Source organism: Herpailurus yagouaroundi, unplaced genomic scaffold, assembly GCF_014898765.1.
Source record: "Herpailurus yagouaroundi ecotype Mexico unplaced genomic scaffold, PumYag 215, whole genome shotgun sequence".
Lineage (NCBI taxonomy): Eukaryota > Metazoa > Chordata > Mammalia > Carnivora > Felidae > Herpailurus > Herpailurus yagouaroundi.
The window spans coordinates 7,530,476-7,543,430 of NW_024412446.1; the positions used below are offsets into that span (position 1 = coordinate 7,530,476).

The 12,955-nt window shown below is 54.8% G+C and overlaps 1 protein-coding gene across 8 annotated transcripts; it reads right to left on the reverse strand.

Moving 5' to 3' along the window:
- Position 1: 1 nt before the first annotated feature.
- Positions 2-9,984, reverse strand: CORO6 (coronin 6). 8 transcript variants are annotated; one of them, XM_040455415.1, is made up of 13 exons: positions 9,770-9,984; positions 7,791-8,007; positions 6,386-6,645; positions 4,868-4,990; positions 4,278-4,407; positions 4,002-4,183; positions 3,278-3,397; positions 2,204-2,308; positions 1,970-2,115; positions 1,589-1,646; positions 1,249-1,479; positions 1,057-1,154; positions 2-420 (listed from the first exon to the last, which is right to left on the reverse strand). In XM_040455415.1, the coding sequence occupies exons 3-13, from the start codon at positions 6,581-6,583 to the stop codon at positions 378-380; spliced, it is 1,434 nt and encodes a 477-aa protein (XP_040311349.1). In that variant the 5' UTR covers positions 6,584-6,645; positions 7,791-8,007; positions 9,770-9,984; the 3' UTR covers positions 2-377. The 8 variants fall into 8 exon arrangements, with proteins under 8 accessions (XP_040311349.1, XP_040311351.1, XP_040311348.1 ...); XM_040455417.1 differs by having other exon boundaries at positions 1,057-1,151; positions 9,770-9,983; XM_040455414.1 differs by lacking the exon at positions 3,278-3,397 and adding an exon at positions 2,726-2,845 and having other exon boundaries at positions 7,725-8,007; positions 9,770-9,981.
- Positions 9,985-12,955: the final 2,971 nt, after the last annotated feature.

The following is a 12,955-nucleotide window of genomic DNA, read 5'->3' on the forward strand; positions in this document are numbered from 1 at the left end:
GGCTTTTCCTAGCTGGCTTTACTGGGGAAGAACGCCCACCTACGGGTTAGGGGTTCTTTCTGAAACTCAGTGTGGGAGGGTTTTGAGGTAAAAGAATGCCTAGTGGGTCCTGAGCATTTGTCAGCACTGCCTCCCCCCCCCCCCCCCCAAGCCTGGGAACAGCATTTACAGAGGCTTGGGTCTTGCCCCCCTCATCCCCACCCATGCAGGAGGCACAGACTGAACACTTAGTAAAATATTTCATTCCGTACGTCTTGTTTTCCTCCTAGGGTCAAGGCCACAGCAGAAGGCTGGGGGCAGTGGGGGGCGGGTAACGGGGGGCGGGGTGGGGGGGACGTGAAGGAGGGTGTGAACCTGCTTCCATGCCAGTTTTCTGATTAGTTCTCCGGCGGGGGTGCAGTGAGGAAGCCGCCCTCTCCCCTGTGGGTGAAAAGAAGGAAGAGAGCCCTCTGCCATAGACTGCTGGGTGTAGCCGGTGGATTCGGCTCCACAGCCAACAGGTTGTGTATGTCTGTAGAACTGGGGTGACACCCATACGTTTTACCACTTAGGGTAGTGAAATCAAGTGAACTGATTAGAAAGAGAAGCGTAACTCAACCCCAGTCAGTCTGGGGAGACCCATCGAATCGCCGCCACCCCTTTGAGGTCAAGCCCAAGCTCCCAGATATCCCCAAGAATAGCGCTAATACTAAGCACTTCCCCTGCCCTAACCGGGGGACAGAGGGGACACCGCTTCGCCGTGCAGCACCATTGCTGAGGTCCCTGTCACCCCGGGTCTCCCAAGGCCAGCTCCTGCTGAGTCTCGGACGAGGCACGCAGCCTGGCGGGTGCCAGGCAGACTCGAGTCTCTGCGACGCTCCATTTGTCCAGGACTCCCGCGAGGGGCGGAGTTCCCTTCCCAGTCCCGCCCCCGGCCCCAGCCCAGAGAGGCGGGGTCCGAGTTCCAGACCAAGAACCAGGGCGGGGCCAAGGGTGCTCCCGGTCCGGCAGGGCCCCCCAGGCTCGGAGCTTCCCCCCCGCGCGCTGCACTAGTCCGTGCCGTCCACCAGCTCGCACAGCATGTTCTCCAGAGCTGTGATGCGCTGCTCCTGGGCCTGCACCTGCTCACGAAGGGCCTTGATCTCCTCCAGCAGCGTCTCTAGAGTGTGCTGCTGCTGGGGCACAGAGGAGAGAAGAGGCTGTGTCTGGAAGGGATCGGTAGTGGGGGATGTGTAGACTGGGCCGGAGTGGAGCGAGGCGGCATCTTACCGACAATGGGGCATCGCTGGCCGACTGGCTGCGGCGGGGGCCCGAGGGAGGGCGCACGTCCAGAATATTGCGCTTGGTGACCCGAAGCTCACGGTGCTTGGGAGGTATGTAACCGTCCCTCAACGAGATGAGCACGGGTTCTGCGTCCTGGCCAGATAGCCATTCGTCAGCTTCTAGGGCTGGCTCAGGGCCAGGCGTATCTGGGTATAGATCGTCCTGGAACAAGTCTGACTGCGGGCAGCGTGGGGAGAGAGGAGGCCTAGTGTTAGCAGAGTGCCTGGCCTGCTCCGCTCCCTTCCTCCTCGGAGCCTTCGCTCAACCCCTCTTCCAGCCTCCTCACCTTGCGGGGCACAGTCATGATGATGGGCTCACATTTTCTTTCGTGCAACTTGTAGAACCTGGAAGGGAGCGGGGTTCAACACCCCCGCAGGCTCCCACCCCCTTTTCTGCCTGGGATCAATGGGTTGGAGACCAACACTTGCTGAGCCCCTATCATGCTCTGTACTTCAAAACACATTATTGGCTCAGCTGGTAAAACATCTCTGATGGGGTGTTTATATTATTTTACAGATGAGGGAACTGAAGTTTAGAGAGTATTAAGCTAGTTAATGCTGAGACTGGCACCGAAACAAGCCTGTTTGACACCCCCCACCCCCCCAAGTCCCTGTGTCTTCCCCAATGGCTAGTGGGGACAGACATGGCAAGCGAGAAGGCTGCTGACCGGGCAATCTCACACTTGTTGACTTCCAGTCCCCGCTTGGGCATGAAACCCATGCCCCTCTGAGGCTCCTTGCTGCTGAACGTGTTCAGGTAATGCACGAAAGGTGGTTCGTCTGTAATCTCAAAGTACCGAATGCTGCTGTCGCCCTGCAAAACCAGTCAGGTCAGAGACTCTCCCAGGCAGAATTTCAACATCTCGGTCAAGCCCTTGTACTTCCCTCCCGGCCTCAAGCACCTTGCCGCATAGGTAGACGATGCTGGAGTCGGGATCGTAGAAGGGCAGTAGGACCCCGTTGCTTGTGTCCATCTCCTGCAGTGCCACTGGTTCCTCGAAATTGTTCTGCCCGAGCACAGGAGGCGTGACCAGCCCTGCCCTGGCCACGTGCCATTTCTGGATCCCCTGAAAGCCCCTTTAAGCTTCCTACCCGCTCCAAACTCCAAGCGTTCCCAAGGCAGCTCTGGAGAACGCAGCCCCCCCCCCCCCCCCCCCCCCCACCCATACCCCTGCGCAGCATGCAGTCACCGCAAACCACCCCCAGGGACTCGGCATCACCAGGTGGAGGTGCCAGCGTGGGCTCCTTCAGGCGACGCAGCAAAACTGGGCAGAGGGGTGGGTGTGGGGATGGCAGGCGCTGCAAAGGGGGCAGCAGCCTCCAGCCCAGTCCAGGTGGGCATGCCCTGCGGGTGGGGGGCGCCTGGCCCCTCTCCCGTGATGCCAGTCCCCGGGGCACACACCCCAAGCTTCCAGCTGCGTTACCGGGTCCCACAGGCCCAGCTCTCGCTGGCTCATGCGGGTGAAGCCCGTGGTGAAGATATGACCCTGGCGCGTGAAGACGGCCCGCATGGGCCTCATTCCTTCGTGGGCCGCAAACCTCTCCTGGGGGAAGGGGGGAGACAGGGAGAGGCGTCACCCAGTTGCCTGCTCTGGAGAGCCTGGAGGGCCGAGCAACCAGCTTGCTGATTTTGGTGGGGAAGAGACAGGGTAGGGGTGGGGGTTGGAGACAGAAGAGGGCCTAACTACTCAGCTTCCTGGGGGGCCCTGGCTGGCCGCTGGCCTGGAGAGCGTGTGGGCCCAGAAAGAGTGGGAGGCGCGGGCCTCTCAGCAGATCCCGAGCCCTTAAGCACCCTCAGAGGCTGATCCCTAGAGCAGGGGATGTCTGCCGGCTCCCCGGGTCGCAGCGAGGCTTTTCCCAGACAGGAGCTCCCCGCTCCGCTTCCGCCTTCTCGGGCACCGGCCGCGGCCTGGGAGGGCGCTCCTGGCAGGCCCAGCGAAGGAGCGAGCGCGTGTGCCCAGCGCGGCCTGGCCTACCGGGTCCCAGAGCGCGAGTTGCCGCTCACTCATCCTGCTGAAGCCGGTGCTGAGTAGCTTCCCGTCTGCAGTGAAGACGGCCCGCAGCGGGCGGGCGCCCTCGTGAGGCCGGGCTCGCTCCTGCTCGCGGGGTTAGTGGGTTAGAGCGCCCGCCGGCCCGCCCCCGCCCCGGCCGCGCCCTCCACGCGCACTCCGCGCAGACATGCACGTGCCCCACGCACCCGCACCCCGCGTAAAATTGAGGCTGGTGAGGCAGGTGCCGCCGCCCTGCCAGGGTACCGAGCTGGGACTAATGAGGCACGAGGGTTGTCCCCTCTCTCCCTGCCGCCCAGTGGGTTGACTAGGGCAGAAAGGGGCCTGCCAGAGAGCCCCTGTCGGGCTCCAAACCCTGGAAGATGGCGCTGGGTGCCAGCTGAGAGGAGAGGGGTGCGGGAGGTTTCATGCAGGTTCTGGTGGAGGGATAGAGTTGGCAGCTTCTCGCTCAATTACAACTGAAAGGGCACTGCTCTGAGCTTCTGAGATGCAGGGGAGTGGAGGGAACAGGAGCGGGGCAGAAAATTGTGGACTGTGGGCTTACTTAGGGCTGGGAGCAGTGGTTGCAGACACTGGAAGGAGGGTGGCCTTGGGTTGGGGTGGGGAGGCGAGAGCTGGGACTAGGGGCTCAGAGGATTAAGGGTACAGGGGCCTGACAGCTGGTTGGGGGATGGCCAGGCCAAGCACTCACCGCCACCACCTGGCCCTTGCGGGGGTCTATAATGCGCAGGGTCTTGTCCTTGCAGGTTGTGGCTAGCAGGCTACCATTGCTGTTCCAGCAAACACTGTGGATGACGTCCGGGTGCATGTCATCTAGACTCAGGAGCACCTCCCCAGTGCCCACATTCCAGATGATGATCACATTGTCACCACCTGTCCAGAGCAGCCAGTCACCATTACTTGGGTCCTGCCTTTGCTTGCCCCCCCCCACAAACTACAGTAGGGACCCCTCCCCCAGGCCCCAGACCTGCACTGAGCAGAACATTCCTGGCAGTAGGGTGCCAGCAGAGGATGCCCACACGTTTGGAGTGGCCCTCGAGTGTAATGATGGGTTCTGTGATGTTGCGCATAGGGGTATAGTCTGGAATTTGCCACACCTAGGTGGGGAGGAAAAGGCATAGGTTAAGTGGGATGAGGGGCCTGCTTTGTCCCTCTACTCCTCCCTTATTCCACACCCCGCACCCCAACCCTACAGGCTCTCTTGAGTGGTAAAAATCAAATGCAGGGCAAGATGTAATGGCGCCTGCCCCAGGCAGAAGCAGCTGGGAGCCAGGAGGGGGCACTGCCAGCTCTTCAGAGACCTCTCTATACACCCCAGCAGGGAGACTTCAGAGCACTGCCCCCTTGCTCTTCAGGCCTCAAGTTGGCCATGGCTATAATTAGTCCTAAGAAGTGCATCCTGGGAGCCGGTGGGCATGTGGCTAAATATAGCCTGGGAGCTGGGCAGGGTAGGGCCCTAGGACCTAGCACCTCTTTTACCACCTTCCCTAACATAGGTGAGGCAGCCCTCCCCCCTTCCCCTGCCCAACTGCCCTGAAGCATCCACTTGGCTCCTACCATGACCGTGGTGTCGTCTGAGGCACTGGCGATGACGTTGTCATTATGTGGGCACCAGTCGATGTCCAGCACTGGAGCAGTGTGCCCAGTGACCAGAGGGTAGTTCTTATCCACTCGTCCTGTCTGGAGGGGTCAGAGAGGGAGCTATAGGATCACTTTCCTGTGTGTTTTTTGGGGGTAGGCAGTGGACCTGTTTACATCTCAGTACTCTATCACCTATTTTCTCTTTGCAAACCCCTTTCTGCACCTTCAGCCCCATCCAACTACTTCCTGTACTTCACTGAAGGCAGAGTTGAAGTCATTTAATATCTCAGACACAGAGAGGTAATGACTTAGCCAAAGACACAGAGCAAGATACTGGTTGAGTCAGTACTTGAACTCTCAGTCCAGAGCTCTTGCAAAAATACCTATTAGGAGGAGGCTGTTCTTGGGCCTGTTCTCCCAGTGAGAATGTCTATAGGAAGCCCCTGGTAGAAGAGGTCAAGGTGAGGTAATATGGAATGCAGTGGCCAATAGCCCTTTCTTTGTCCCCCTTGGCAAGTCTCCCCCTTGTCACTGGTTTGACCTTGGAACCACAAGCAGCAGTTACTCCTAGTGCCTGAGCTGGCGCTCATCTACTTTGGTCCTTATGGGCTTTTTATGGGGGCTCTGAAGCCTTTGCAGGGGTTGGAGTCAGTCCAGACCAGGCAGTAGGGGAGTGGGGTGGCTGTGTAGCATTGGAATGGCAGTTGTACTGGGTGAGGAAGTGGCTCCAGCTTGAAATTTGAGCCCTGGGGATGGTGTCCTTAGATGATGTCTGCATTGTCCCCAAGTGAGTCACTGGCTATTGTCAGGCCTCTTTCTGACCCTGCCACCTGTGGAGCCTCCCTTAACAAGGTATAGGGGCCAGATCCAGGTCAAGGTCATGACTTCAGGTGGCCATCCTGGGGGGTGGAGATTTCTAAGAGGCTTGAGGCCACTCATCAAAGGTGGCAGTCACTGCTGGCCTCCATCCGTGGGGTAGGGAGGGCTTTGGCCTTATGTGTCATGTCCCCCTGCCCTTCGTTCTCATTCTATCCCACTGTAAGAACCACAGTGGGGAGGTGGCCAGGGACTCTTTGGAAAGAGCTTGACTCTGTCCTCAGTGTGCTGCTCTGGGGTGTGATTTAATCCAATGATCACCCAGCTCTGGGGAGAAAGATCCCACACCCAAAACATGAGGAGGCGTGGCATTAGGAGAGATGAGGACAGAGTCTGGGCCAGGCCCTGGCTCCACTGCTTCCCAACTATCTTCATAATACTCTTCTGGTCCCTGCTGGCAACAGGGTGCTGCATGGAGTGAGGGATGGGCTATGAGTGGGTGCAGGGCACTGTGATGCTGCTGCTCTGTGAAGGGTGAGGGAGCCTCCCACTTGGTCCCCAAGGGCTTGGGGAACAGGGAGCAGCCAATGGATACAAACTGCCCTCCTGACTGAAGGAGGGGTCCCCAGGAGCTTCAGCCAGTGTCTTCCCCACTGCTTTCTTCCCTTCATCCCTCACCTTGGCCAGAGGCAGGACAATGAAGGCACCTCCACCTCCAGCCTCCACAATAATGGCCAGGAATTTGGGGTTGACAGCACAGAAGGAGCTGTCCCACGTGACCTTGGACACACGGATATCCTCGTAGGACTGGTCAGCCTTTGCTGCCTGCCCAAACACATGGCGGAACTTGCTCTGCCGAACCACACGCCGGCTCATGGCTGTGGTAGAAGTGGAGGATCTCAGTGCCCAGAAATGCCTTTGGTCCTTAGTCCTGTGAGCTGTGGGAGGGAGGAAGAGTAGGGAGAGGATGGCAAGTGAGAAGGGTTATCTGGCCACAAGTCAGGTCCTAGAAGCAGGGAGCTTTCTTCCAGGTGATTAAAGTATGGGAGAGATCTTTGCCACCTATAAAGTGCTGCTTAATTCAAGAGGTTAGGATTTGGGGACTGACTTTTTTGAGACCCAGGCAGGAGACAGTGGAGTTTGGGACTGAAAGCTTCCTGGAAGTTGAAATGATTTTGGGAGGAATGTCCATGCCAGGCTGCCCTCCTGCTGTCAGCCTTGGCTGAGCATCTCTTCAGGAAGTGTTTATCTCCCAGCAGCACCTTGTCCAGAATCAGAGGCCCTGGTTGTGGGATCTTGGCTCAAGGCCAGCTATGGGGCTAAGATTGTAGCCCCCCCCCCCCCAAGATCCCCAAACCTGTATGTCTAACAGTTCATGCAGAGGGACTTTTGCCTGTTTCTAAAAATATGCCAAGGAGAAGTTCCTCCTGTCAGCTAACCTGAGCCTTTCCTGCTACTATTTTCATCAATTTCCTCCCATCCTGTTGGGGGACACAGTGTAAGTGGATCTCTCCTCTTTCCACGCTTCTCTTCACTGGCTTCTCTAAGAGGTTTTAACTATGGTCTGGCTTTTGCCTACAACACTTTGGTCCCGTTCTTCTATGCGTCCTCTCTCCTACTCAACTTTCCTGGGGTGGGGTCCTCAACGCCCAGGCTATGGCCAGATTTGCAGGAGTGCGGTGGGTGAAGTGGGGAGGGTGAAGATCCTTTTCTTCAAACAGGGTTTGTGTTGTGCTCTACCCCAGGGGGCTCACCGAGCTTTTCCAAAGCCCCAGCCACGGACTCCTGCCCCTCCCCAGCCCCAGGCTTCCCCGTGCCCTTCACACCGCTTCTATGGCCCCAGGCCTGACGCCCGGCCTCCCCGCACCCTCCTCGGGCCTCCTGCCCTAGCACTGCGTTCTTGGGAGACGAGGTGTCGGTGCCCTGCAGGCGCGCGGGCCGCTGTCCGGCCAAATATAGACACCAAGTCCGCCCCGCCCGGGACCGAATTTGGCGGCGCGGGGGAGGGGGCGCAGACCTCTGCTTCTCCGGAGACCCCGCCCGCTCCGCTGGCTGCGGTGGCAGCGTGTGTGTGGGGGGGTACCTGGTCCTGAGTTGGCCGAGGGGCGCTCACGCTGCGACTCCTCTGCAGTGGGGGCTAGGGGTGCGCTGGGGGCCGAGGGAGGCGTCAGGGCGCCGGAACTGCTTCTCTGGGTGTCCGCGGCGTCTGGGGCCCGGGTGTTCGTCTGAGCGCTCCAGCCACTGCTTGCGGCTCTCTGAGGCCCGGCGTCGCTGCAGTCCCAGCTGCCGCTGCCATCAACCTGCGGAGGCGGGGCCTGTGGCGGGGGCGGGGCCAGAGCTGCCCCGCCCCTCCAGCGGCGGGAAAGTTGAGCGCAGTGGACTCCGCGCCACCGTAGCCAGTCCGCTGGCCAAAGAAAACTGTCAAAAGTAATTGAATGTGTACACGCGGGTTGTGCGCACTCCTTCCCGCCCTCCGTGCCTCCTGGGTGGGCTGGGCATACCGCGCAAGATTAGGTGCCTTCGCGCCGCATTTCTGCTGCAATCGCACTCCCAATTTAGCCTGTCCCGACTGGCGGTCCCGGTCTTCGGGACTGAACGCCCAGACCCTCCTGGGGAGAGGTCCCGCAAGCTGCTTTGAGGGAGTCATTTCAACCCTTGGATGAGGGCCTAGGCTGGCCCAGGGCAGCTCCAGAGTACCTGACAGGGGGCACCGATGTTACTGTCATTGTTGTTATTAATGGCTGTAACGACCACTTGAGAACCTAAAACGTTGGCACTGTAGGCATTTCACCCTTTTAGAGAGGATTCCATGGAGCAAGGCAGAACACAGCCTAAAGACTGGGTGGGGGAGTGAATCCACCTTGACCCCATGGGAACACCAGATGCAAGGAGAAGCAGCTGCCACAGGCCTTCAACAACCAAATTTTAGACGCCCAACCTGACTCCTAAGTCTTCCGGGATTTGTTTGAATTGATGGCCAGCTGTGTTCCAGGGAAGTCCCAGCCCTCATTCACTCCCACTGGGATCCATGGATCTGAGTACTGATCAAGATTAAGAAGGAAATAGGGGTGCCTGGGTGGCTCAGTAGGTTAAGCATCCACTTGGCTCAGGTTATGATCTCACGGTTGGTGGGTTCAGCCCCAAGTCGGGCTCTCTGTGCCCATGGCTGAGAGTCTGCTTCAGATTCTCTCTCTCTGCCCCTCCCCTGAACATGCGAGTGCGCTGTCTCACTCACAAATAAGTAAATAAACATTAACAACAACAACAAGAAAAAGATTAAAGGGGCGCCTGGGTGGCTCATTAGGTTAAGCATCCAATTCTTGGTTTCAGCTCAGGTCATGATCTCATGGTTCATGAGTTTGAGCCCCCTGTTGGGCCCTGCACTGTTGGTGCAGAGCCTGGTTGGGATTCTCTCTCTCCCTTTCTTTCTGCCCCTCCCTCTGCTTATGCTCTCTCTCTCTCAAAATAAATAAGTTAAAAAAAAAAAAAGACTAAGGAGGAAATAAAAAGAAACCTAATCAAAATACAGCCAGTGAAAAACAACTAGTCCCTGAAGCTGCTGTACACCCAGTATCCACCCACTGCCTGGATTTCTTGCTCTGGATCATAAGGCCCTTGGAGGCCAGCATGAGGCCAGGTATTACCTCTTCTTCTCTAGGGCACACCTGGGGATCAACGGAACAGCCCTGGGGAGGGAAGATGGTGGAAAGCTCAAAGGCCCACACAAGGGTCCTTCTCAGGAAGATTCCAAGTATCCAGTGGCTTGTAGGGTAACAGAACCAGAAACTGTTACAGGTGCTCCAGAAAGAATTCGTGGCATGGAGGGCCTTAAGGGCAATGAGTCTCCCTTTTACCTAAAGATTCCAGGTACATGATTAGGAGGAAAAGACCTGAGTGAATCAGTTGCTCCTTAATAACAATAGCTCACACCTATTGTGTGCCAGACACTGTTCTAAGGTCTTTACACATATTACATTCTGATAAGTCTTCTGTGATAGCTATTATTATTATCCCTATGTTAGAGGTGAGGAAACTAAGGTACAAAGAGATTAAGTAGCTTACCCATTAGTCAACTGGCAGTTGGTGGAGCTGAAACTTTTATCCAGTGGTCTGGCATCTGGGTCCATGCTTTTCAGCACCATGCATTTCTGCCTCCTCTTGAAGGATAATTCTACTTTATCTCACAAGTGCTGATCCTGAGAGACACTCTCTGTGGCACAAAGGATGCTTGGACTAACTAGAAAACTGGAGCTCTAGCCCTGGCTCAATCACCCCATTTGTGCAGTTCTCTGAGCTGTAAAACAAAAAACAAAGAGAGCTGGGTCAGGTTCTTTCCAACTCTGCACGTCTTGTTGGCAGAGAAGGGATTTGATATGTCACCTTCTACCTTGAAGTGACCTTTTCTTCCCTTTCCTTTCCTCCTCTTTAAAGAGCACTCCATTCTAAAGCCCCCTCCCCTTTTTTCAAGTTTATTTATTCTGAGAGAAAGAGAGAGCAAGCAGGGGAGGGGCAGAGGAGAAGGAGAGAACCCCAAGCAGGCTCCACGCCAAACTTGCAGAGCCAAACAAGGGGCTCCATCTCACAAACTGTGAGATCATGACCTGAGTGGAAGTCAAGAGTCAGATGCTTAACTGACTGAGCCATCCAGGTGCCGGGAGCACTGCATTCTAGACACAAGAGTTTGAGACTAGGAAGCAGGATTCTTTTAATCCATCCTGCCTTCAGTTCTATCATCTGAGAGGAGGGGTGCTCTCCAGGTACAGGAGCAGGGAGTTGCAATAATTACCTGGACCAGGCATGTGTCAGCCCTGCCCTCTGGCTTTCTTCAGAGTGCCAAAGACTGACAGAGAGCAGGGTGGGTGGAGCCACGGCATAAAGAACTAATTAGCAGGAGAAGCCACTGGGTTTGGTGCTTTCCTGTGTGGTTAACCATTTGAACTATTAGCTGAGCTCTGAACTACAATCTGTAGAAGACAAGCATGGATTCCATTTTTCATAAAGTCATTTTCTGGGAGAGGTGGCCTGGGAACTTAGACATGATTTGGTTCGTTTGCTTTGGCCAGAAAGACTGACCTTATCTAGACAGATTGGTGACTCTGGGAACCCCTAGAAAATCTGTGAAATGACCTTGCCTCCATTATCATGCATTCTGGCACTCCAGCCAGAGCCCAGTGATGTGCCCTTTCTACTTGATTTGGATAATTCAGAAAGCAGCAGGCAGACTTCATCTTAGTTCAAGGCAGTGTTTCCTCTGGAAACTTCAGTACATTGTTAGCAATTTGGAAACTGAGCTTTCCCTAGACAGTAGTGCTTCCTTGTATATGATGACTGGCACCACTAAATAGCTCCTGAAGGGTCTATGGAGGAGTGGGATTAGTGGAGAATCTCTCCTCCCACACCCTGCCTGTTTTAAAGAACTGCCAGTTGACCTCATCTCCCTTCTTCCACTATTGACATTCAATGCTTCTAATCGCAGGAGAGGGTTAAGAGCTTGTACTTCGTTAGAAAGTCATACCTCATTTCTGGAAACCACTCAGTGAGCAGAGGTGGCTTGTGCTCAAAGTCTGTGAGCTCTATCTCACTAATGTCCAGCGGTCAGCCACCCAGAAAATCTAGTCCCTGATGGGGCAGGTCATAGCAGCTGTCCCAGAGCAGTCGCTCTGTACCACACATGGCAGAGGAATTTTTGGTTCCTTTGCTTATTCATTCTCCTAACATTCAGGTGACCAGGCCAAGTTCCCGCTTGGTCACTTGATTGGAGGCACAATGTCTGAAATAATCTTTAGTGATTCTATTGCCCATCCAGTCTTTACTTTGTGGGAGGTAGAAAGTTAAGATCCATACCCGCCCCCCCCCACCCCCAGTGAGTTCAGCTGTTAAGGATGTGCATGATGGAGATCAGTGAGAATCGTTCCATGTTTATCATCAGTGTTCTCTTCCAATCCCTTCACCTGCTCCAGCACCACCCCACTTTTGTTGATCAAGTACACATTTCATCTTCAAAATAAAAATTTATTTAATCTGTAACAAGAACATTGAATCTGCACATTTGCGCACAAGTTCACATTTAAAAACAGCAGAGCACATCAGTAATAAAAAAAATCTATAATACAAGTGGAACATCCCAACCACCAGGAAGATTAAGGAAGGAGATGAGACCACTCTATATTCTGCTTCAAATGCCTCAGAAAGGTCCCAGAGATTCCAGGGAGCACCTGCTTTATTTAATAAAATGTGAGCATAAAAGTTTGGACTGGCCTGGGGCAAAGGTAACAGTCAGTGGGAGAGTCTTTTGGACTTATTTCCTACATTTAAAACAAGTCCTACCAAATAAAGTACAAAGAAAGAAAAAAAAAGGCACCTCAAGCTATGCCAGGCAAACCAAAATCCAATAAAACATAAAAACCAAACAATTCCCTGTGGGCCTGTTGATTGAGAATCATTTCAGGGCCAGTTACCCAGTTTCCAGATTGCGTCATCAGCTTGAAGTAAGCCCTGGGTATTAGCTCTGCATGTGTAGAGGACACTGCCACCAGTGTCGCTGTGAGGACACAGATGGCAGCACTAGTCATATACCCTCTGAGGCATCTTGAAGCCAATGAGGGATGATTCCAGTTTAGAAATCCTGTCCTAGATCTCTGGGGCACTAAGAAAGCGAGGCTGGTTTTCTTTTCATAGCAGGAGCCAGGCCCGGTCACCCTCCACTTCCAGGCTGGAAAAGTACAGAAGCACCTTGCAATAGCTCTCCATGGCATCAAGGAACCCCAAAGCCCTGGGACAGGGTTAGGAGTGTGCAGCTTCCTGCTCTGGTGGCAGGCTTTTCCTAATGTGGGTGTTAGAGGAGTTGAGGCAGCAAATACACTTATGCCTAATACATGCCTTGACCTTTTAGTCTGGAAGGGAAAACAAGGTCCAAGATACTTTCAAGTTGGACTGGTGCTGAAAGAGCTACAATTTCACCTACCATCAAAAAAAAAAAAAAAAAAAAAGCAAAACAAAACTGGACAAAAATGACACTAGCCATTCACTGTTATAACCATCACTGTAAGACACACCATCACTGACTGAGGAAATGACGATTTCCATACAGAGTGTTAAACAGGAGTGTGGGACACAGATGGAAAAATTAGCTCCAGGTCCTCCCCATGTACCAACCAGTGGGCTGACCACTCTGGCCTTGCTTTGTGTGAGGACTCACAGGACAGCCAGGGCTGGGTGCCTGGAGGAGGATACTGAGTGGCTATCAAG

Excerpts from the sequence above, each read along its gene's own strand:
- CORO6 (XM_040455415.1), bottom strand. The coding sequence starts at position 6,583 with ATGAGCCGGCGTGTGGTTCGGCAGAGCAAGTTCCGCCATGTGTTTGGG. Across the intron at positions 4,991-6,385 it reads TTGTCCTGCCTCTGGCCAAG|ACAGGACGAGTGGATAAGAA; the intron begins GTGAGGGATGAA and ends TGACCCCTCCAG. Across the intron at positions 4,184-4,277 it reads GAATGTTCTGCTCAGTGCAG|GTGGTGACAATGTGATCATC; the intron begins GTCTGGGGCCTG and ends TGCTCTGGACAG.